The sequence below is a fragment of the Mandrillus leucophaeus genome, unplaced genomic scaffold (genome assembly GCF_000951045.1).
Source record: "Mandrillus leucophaeus isolate KB7577 unplaced genomic scaffold, Mleu.le_1.0 Scaffold718, whole genome shotgun sequence".
In the NCBI taxonomy this organism is placed as follows: Eukaryota; Metazoa; Chordata; class Mammalia; order Primates; family Cercopithecidae; genus Mandrillus; species Mandrillus leucophaeus.
Genome location: NW_012107786.1, coordinates 421,755 through 430,185, shown reverse-complemented (window position 1 = coordinate 430,185; position 8,431 = coordinate 421,755). Strand labels below are relative to the sequence as shown.

General features: G+C 46.7%; 1 protein-coding gene across 1 annotated transcript in view; it reads right to left on the bottom strand.

Annotated features, from left to right (window-relative positions):
- Positions 1-4,613, bottom strand: part of SNX32 (sorting nexin 32) — a 21,748-nt gene extending 17,135 nt beyond the window's left edge. Inside the window, exon 1 of the mRNA XM_011965199.1 lies at positions 4,129-4,613. Within this exon, the coding sequence (XP_011820589.1) occupies positions 4,129-4,164 (36 nt within the window). The 5' untranslated portion in view covers positions 4,165-4,613. The remainder of the gene's footprint in view (positions 1-4,128) is intronic.
- Between the last annotated feature and the right edge of the window lie 3,818 nt (positions 4,614-8,431).

Below are 8,431 nucleotides of genomic sequence, written 5' to 3'. Positions count from 1 at the left end.
CCTTCCTTCCTTCCTTCTTTCCTTCCTTTGACAGAGTTTCACTCTCATCACCCAGGCTGGAGTGAAATGGCGTGATGTTGGCTCACTGTAACCTCTGCATCCCAGGTTCCAGTGATTCTCCTGCCTCAGCCTCCCGAGTAGCTGGGATTACAGGTGCCTGCCACGACGCCTGGCTAATTTTTGTATTTTTAGTAGAGACAGGGCTTCACCACGTTGGCCAGGCTGGTCTCAAACTCCTGACCTCAGGTGATCTACCCACCTTGGCCTCTCAAAGTGCTGGCATTACAGGCATGAGCCACTGCACCCGGCCATCCTTCTTTATTTCTAGTATTCTTCTTCTTCTCCTTCTTTCTTCTTCTTCTCCTTCTCCTTCTTCTCTTCTTCTTCTTCTTCTTCTTCGTCCTCTTCCTCTTCTTCTTTCTTCCTCTTCTTTCCTCCTCCTCCTCCTCCTTCTTCTTCTTTTTTCTTCTTTTTTGAGAGAGAGAGTCTTGCCCTGTTGCACAGGATGGAGTGCAGTGGCGTGATTTTGGCTCACTGGAACCTCCACCTCCTGGGCTCAAGACATTCTCCTGCCTCAGCCTCCTGAGTAGCAGGGATTACAGGTGCATGCCACCAGGCCCAGCTAATTTTTGTATTTTTAGTAGAGATGGGGTTCCACTGTGTTGGCCAGGCTGCTCTCGAACTCCTGACCTCAAGTGATCAGCCTAACTTGACCTCCCAAAGTGCTGGGATTACAGGTGTGAGCCACTGGGCCTGACCCTTTTTTTTTTTTTTTTTTTTTTTTTAGAAAGAGTTCCTATAAGCATTTCTTTTTCTTTTCTTTTTCTTTCTTTCTTTCTTTCTTCCTTTTTTTTTTTTTTTTTTTTTAAGACAAGGTCTTACTCTGTGTCCCAGGTTGGAGTGCAGGGACACAATCACAGCTCACTGTAACCTCAAACAATCCTGAGCTCAAGCAATTCTCCCACCTCTGCCTCCCACATAGCTGGGACCACAGGTGTGCATCACTATGCCCAGCTCTCACTCATTTATGTCAACCTTTCTGTGTCCTTATATTTAAAATATCTATCTTTTAACAGACTCTAGTTGTTTTTTTTCCAAAATACAATCTGACGATGTTTTTTTTATATTGGAGAATTTAGTCCATTCATAATTATTGTAATTACTGATGTAGCAGGCTAGCAACTTGTCATCTTGCTTGTTGCTTTCTCTTTGTCCCATCTGTTTTTATTCCTGTATTCTTTCTTTCTTGTCTTCTTTTGAATTATTTAAATAGTATTTTATATTATTTCTTTTATTTATTTATTTTATTTTATTTTTTAAATTTAACTTTAAGTTCTGAGATACATGTACAGAATGTGCAGGTTTGTTACATAGGTATACATATGCCATGGTGGTTTGCTGCACCTATCAACCCGTCATCTAGATTTTAAGCCCCACATGTATTAGGTATTTGTCCTAATGCTGTCCCTCCCCTTGCCCCTCAGTCCCCCACATGCCCCAGTGTGTGTTGTTCCCCTCCCTGTGTCCATGTGTTCTCATTATTCAACTCCCACTTATGAGTAAGAACATGTGGTATTTGGTTTTCTGTTCCTGTATTAGTGTGCTGAGAATGATGGCTTCCAGATTCATCTACGTCCCTGGAAAGGACATGATATCATTCTTTTTTATGGCTACATAATATTCCATGGTGTATATGTGCCACATTTTCTTTATCCAGTCTATCATTGATGGGCATTTGGGTTGGTTCCAAGTCTTTCCTGTTGTAAATAGTGTTGCAACAAACATACGTGTGCATGTATCTTTATAGTAGAATTATTTATAATCCTTTGGGTTTATTTATTTATTTTTGAGACAGAGTCTCGATCTGTTGCCCAGGCTGGAGTTCAATGGCGTGATCTCGTTTCACTGCAACCTTTGCCTCCCGGGTTCAAGTGATTCTCCTGTCTCAGACTCCCAAGCAATTGTGATTACAGGCGCACACCACTATGTCTGGCCAATTTTCTGGATTTTTAGTAGAGATGGGGTTTCACCATGTTGGCCAGGCTAGTCTCAAATTCCTGACCGCAAGTGATTTGCCTGCTTTGGCCTCCCAGAGTGCTGCAATTACAGGCTTGAGCCACCATGCTTGGCTAGTATTTTATATTATTTCATTTTCTGCTCTATTATATTTTTGTTTATATATTCTTTTAATGTCTCTATATTTAAAGCAAGATCTTAGAGAAGGCAATACCTAACCTAGAGGATAAGTATTGGTAGTGAACTTTCAGAGAGTATGGCTCCTGCAAAGGCTGGGGGGTGCATCCATCTGTTCAATAGCTCAGCACATCCTCAGAACATACAGCAATAATAATATAACAGTAATAATAATATAATGGCTAACGCTTATGTTGGCCCTTACAATATGCTAGGCACGACTCTAACCATTTCATATATATGCCCTAAGCATTTTATATATGTTAACTCCTTTAACCATGAAGATGAACATAGATAAACATTGAAGCAGACCATTCTGTTCCATGCTTTGTGTCTCTCAGCCCCTCTTGTCCCTCCAAACCACTTGAACCTCGCTCCTCATTTCTTGGCTTCTCTGACACTCCCAAGGCAGCCTCTCCCACTTGCCCCAGAACCCAAACACATGCAGTTTGGCTAACTGGTGCAGCAGGTTCCCTAGTCCCCAGCTTCCTTCCTGCTGCCTTAGTATTTCTGCTCTGACCTACACTGCTTGGTAGCTGCTTGAGGGAGATGGGCCTCAAAGGTGGACCACAGCTGCTCTATCCTCATCCTTAGCCATGGCCCACTGTGCATATGCCTCCATCTCCCAAAAGGGTGCACCTCTCCATGCTCTAACCATCCTTGGCACAACATGGATACTCAACTCTTTGCTGAATGAAGTCAAAAGGAAGAAATCGCCTTATGATTATATGAACTCAGAACACAAATGAAGCCATTAGGGCTGAACAGGATTCTCTCGCCTTGGGAAAGGAGAAGAGGATGCCAGCCTCTGCTCAATCCCTAACATCCTGCCCTTCTCCCCACCCCCACCTCCCACCTCCTACCCCCATCAAGCCAGCATGAGTTGGTCCTGGGGAGGGTAAGAGTGACAGTGACGGTCCCTTTCCATCTGTCAGGACAAAGGCAAAACCCCGCCTCCCTTGGCATCCTCATCAGTCCCCACACAGGTGCCACAGAGGCTACCCACTCCCTTGCTCAAGTCTTCCTTCTCTCACTTGCACAGACACACACATACACACAGAGACACATGGGCACACACACACGCAGACACACGAGACAAACACAGACACAGGCACACACAGACATATAGAAACACACACAGATACACAGACACACATCAACACAGACACACAGACATAGACACACACAGATACACAGAGACACACGGACACAAACACACACAGACACACAGAGACACCCACAGACACATGCAAACACACACACAGATCCAGAAATACACAGACACACACACACACGCAGACACCCACAGAGATACACAGAGACACACACACAGACATAAAGATGCACGCAGACCACACACAGACACACACACACTCAGACACAAAGAGACACAGACATGCGCAGACACACACAGACACACACAGACACATGCATGCACACACAGACACACACACACATGCACACGTGCACACACACAGACCATACACACAGACACACAGAGACACAAAGACACACGCATACCATACACAGACACACACACACACAGACAAGTACACGCAGACACACACACACAGACATACACAGACACACACAGAGACAGACAGACATGCGCGCACACACACAGACACACGTAGGCCATACACACACAGACACGCAGACACACAGACACACAAAGAGACACACAGAGACACAGACACAAAGACATACACAGATACACAAAGACACACACAGACATATGCAGACACATCGACATACACACAGACACACAGAGACACATGCAGACTATACACACACACACACACACACACACACAAACACACAGAGACAGCCAACCACACACACAGACATACACACACCACCGCATGACTGGGCATCACAGGCGCTCATGGAGAGAGGGGAGGCTGGGGGTGGGGGTGTTCTTCATCCTTTCTCTACCTTGCCCTCCTTCCCAGCCTCCGCATGCGTCTCCATCGCTCTCCTGGGCTGCAGCACACACGGCTTCAGCGTCCGGCCACTGCCCGTGTGCTCCCGCAGGTCGTCCCCGTAACTCGCCCAAGGAACCGACCGAGTGAGTGTGCTCTCAGCTGACGAGGACGCTCTCCCCCCCACCGGCCAAGGAGTCGCCTGGAGTCGGGGGCGGTTCCCACCGCCTTTCCCTCAGCCGCGCCTTTCGATTGGGTACCGGGGCACCGTGCGTGACACCATTGGCTGCAATGTCTGTCGTTCTTGTCCCAGGCCCCAGCTTTTAAGGGGCACGCGGCATGGAGAGTGGTCCGGTGATAGGCTACAGTGTGGGAGCTGGGGTCAGAGCTCATAGGGTCGCAGAGGCCGCGTGCCGCGTCTCCCTCCAGTCCCCGGCGGACTGAACCCCCACAACCCTGTGCCGCCGTTCCGGGCCCCTCCTTCCAACGGCCACGTGCGGCCTGCGCGTGCGCACTCGCCCAGTTTGACGCCCACCAGGCAGTGGGGAAGGGGAAGGGGAAGAGGGTGAGGGTGGCAGGGTGGGGACGGGAAATGGGGAGCAGTGGTGGGGATGTGGGTGGTAGACCAGGGGCGAGGGCAGGGGACAGTGTCTGTGGAGAAGGGGGGTTTGTTAAGGTTTCCGCCCTTGGGCGGGAGGGAGCGGCGGGGTAAGCAGCCTAGGAGGACTAGGGGGCTCCACAAGGCCCGCGGCCAGGGCGCCCCAAGCGGGGCCGCGGTCCACGGACGGTCGCCAATGGAGCGGGGCTGCAAGGGGGTGCCGTTGCTGCGAGAGAAAACCTGGGAACCTTGGAACGAGCTTATGGTGATTGGGAAAAGAGTGGAGCTCCTGAGTAGAAACACTCAAAAACCGAAGCTGGAGTCTGAGTACTGGAGACTGGAAGATGTGGAAAAGACGGTCTTGAAAGGGAAGTCAGGCCCGAGTCAGGAAAGGACGGATGTGAAGCTGCTGCACCGTGGAGCAAGTGCATCACATGCTTCAGTAGATTTGGGGAAAGACAGCCCAAGGGAGATTTGGGGAAAGCAAGAGGTCAAACACGAAATAAGGGCTAAATCTAAGAGTGCAGGGATGACAGCAGGGCCTATGAAGGGGTCTGGGTTTGAAGAGAGGTTGAGGTCTGCTGGGGAGAAGGTAGGGACCACTGAAGAGGACTTGAGATCCAGTGGATATAAACTGGGGCAGAATGAGAAGTTGAGGTCGAGTGTAGACAAGATGAGATCAAGTGTAGAGAAGCTGAGGTCTAGTAGTGAGAAGCTGGTGTCCGGGGGAGAGACGCAGGGGTCCAGTGGAGTGAAGCTGAGGTCCAGTGGCAGAAAGCTGAGATCAAGTGGAGAGAATCTGAGATCAAGTAGAGAGAAGCTAAGATGGAGTGGAGAGAAGCTGGGAACCAGTGATGAGAAGCTGAAGTTGAGTGGAGAGATGCTGAGATCAAATGGAGAGAAGCAGGGAACCAGTGGAGAGAAGCTAAGATCAAGCAGAGAGAAGCTGAGGTTGAGTGGAGAGAAGCTGGGAACCAGTGATGAGAAGCTGAGGTTGAGTGGAAAGAAGCTGAGATCAAGCAGAGAAGCTGGGAACCAGTGAAGAGAAGCTGAGATCAAGCAGAGAGAAGCTGAGGTTGAGTGGAGAGAAGCTGAGATCAAGCAGAGAGAAGCTGGGAACCAGTGAAGAGAAGCTGATATCAAGCAGAGAGAAGCTGAGGTCAAGCAGAGAGAAGCTGGGAACCAGTGAAGAGAAGCTGAGATCAAGCAGAGAGAAGCTGAGGTTGAGTGGAGAGAAGTTGGGGTCAAGTGCAGAGAAGCTGAGATCTAGCGAGGAGAAGTTGGGGACCAGTGGGGAGAAATTGGAGTTTTCAAGAATGGGGAGCATAAATGAGGAGAACATTGAAAAAGTGATAGAAGTTACTGGTGATGAAAGAGTGATGGCATTTACTGATGATGAGATGGAAATTCCTTTTGAAAGTGTCAAAGGGAGTGAGGAACTACAAGGGACTGAGAAAGGAGTGGGAGTTGACGGGGGCGTCTTGCGTGAAGTGAAAGATATCACTGATGAATCTGTTTCTATGGAAAATAAAGATATTATAGGTGAAGGTACCAGTGAATGAGGCAGATGAAGGACTGACACCAAACAAGGAAAGAGGCAGACAAGGGAAGTACTGGAAGTCAGAGGAGAAATTAGAGCCAGGCAACTTTACACTGAAGGGGTAAAGTTGAGAGAGGAGTGGAGAGAGTCTGAGCCTAAAATAAAAGAGAGTGGAAGTGAGGAAGAAAAGCTACTGGGGCTGAAGGCGGAGGCCAGGATCAAAGGAAGTAAAGAGGAGTGGCTGGTTCAGAGGGAGTGGGAACATATGGAGGAGAAAGAGAACGTGTTGGTAACGTGTTGACAGAGGAAACTTGGGTATTGGGAGAAAACCTGACTGGGAGCTCATAGGGAAATGTTTGAGAAAAGGATGGAGGATGGGCTAGAAGGATTTTGTTTGACACATGATGGGGTGTATGAGATGGAGGATAATTGCAGCAGGATAAAGGGTAGATTTTGAGGGTTGTGGAAGAAGGTGCAGGCTGAAGTGTGCAAAATTTCTGAAAGAGGAGCCTGAAGAATGAAGGGGTCCCAAGTGACAAAAGCAGGAGAGGAGATAAGAAAGAAGTGAGAAAAAACATAAGAAGCCACATGCCATAATGGTGATTGTTTGTTGGTAGGTATGTCCTTCTTTTCTTTTCTTTTTTTCTTTTCCTTTCTCTTCTCTTCTCTTTTTTTTTTTTTTTTTTTTGAGACTGTCTTGCTCTGTTGCCCAGGCTGGAGTGCAGTGGCACAATCTTGGCTCACTGCAACCTCTGCCTCCCAGGTGCAAGCGATTCTCCTGCCTCAGCCTCCCGAGTAGCTGGGATTACAAGCTCCCGCCACCATGCCCGGCTAATTTTTGCATTTTTAGTAGAGATGGGATTTCAGCATGTTGGCCAGGCTGGTCCCAGGAAGATCTCAAGTGATCTTCCTGCCTTGACCTCCCAAAGTGCTGGGACTACATGCGTGAGCCACCACCTGGCCTGCTGTATCCTTTTTTATTAGTGGAGTCTTGTGACCTGTGTCTTGGGAAACTAGTCCTACAAAACCCCTATGTCAATACCACCTCTTTTTGCTCTTCTGTGTTGCAGCTTCTACTGCCTGGATCTTAGATCTTCCTGTTTCTTGTTTTACTCCCTCACTTTGGTCAACTGCATCATTTAATAGCTCCTAGAGAAAGTGACTATGGAAGGTAAACTTTGGGACACTATCTGTCTGAAAATCTCAATTCTTTGTTCATAATTGACTGATAGTTTAGCTAGGTATAGAACTCTAGGCTGGAAATATTTTTCCCTTAGATTTTTTAAGGCATTTCCTCACTATCTTCTTCTTTTTTTCCTTTTAATTAATTTTTTTTTTTGAGACAAAGTCTCACTCTGTCACTCAGGCTGGAGAGCAGTGGCATGAGCTTGGCTCACTGCAACTTCCACCTCCTGGTTCAAGCAATTATCGTGCCTCAGCCTCCCAAGTAGCTGGGATTACAGACATATGCCACCGTGCCTGGCTAATTCCCTCACTATCTTCTAACTTCCAAGTATTGCTATTTATAAGTCTTTTTGTTCTTTTCTTTTAATTGTATAGAGAGCATTTTTCTTTTCTATGTAAATTACCTGTTTGCTACCACTCCGTAACTCAACCTATATCCTCATCCCATTTTCTCTGGCTTTACTAGAGGATGTTGGACCCAGAATTATAGCTGTTATCTTTTTTTCTCCTTTTGTCTGTCTCTTTTTATTCTACTCTCTGGACAATTTCATTAACTTTAAAACAACTGATGTATAATAGATGTACATTTTTGGGGGTACATGTAATATTTTGATACATTCATATAATGTGTAAAGATCAAATCAGGGTAATTGGGATATCCATCATCTTAAATATTTATCTTTTCTTTATGCCAGGAACATTTGAATCATTCTCTTCTAGCGATTTTGAAATGTACAATAGATTATTGTTTACTACAGTCACCCTACTGCTCTATAGAACACTGGGTCCCATTTCTTCCATCTACCTGTACATTTCTACTCATTAGCATGTCTTTATTTCCTCCACCCTTCCTGGCCTCCAGTAACCACCAATCTCATCTCCATTTTCATGAGATCCACTTTCAACTTTATTAACTATATCTTTCTATCCTTTCTATTGAAATTTTACATTTTAACTGTCTTGTTCATTGGTTGCTTTTTTTTTTTTTTTTTT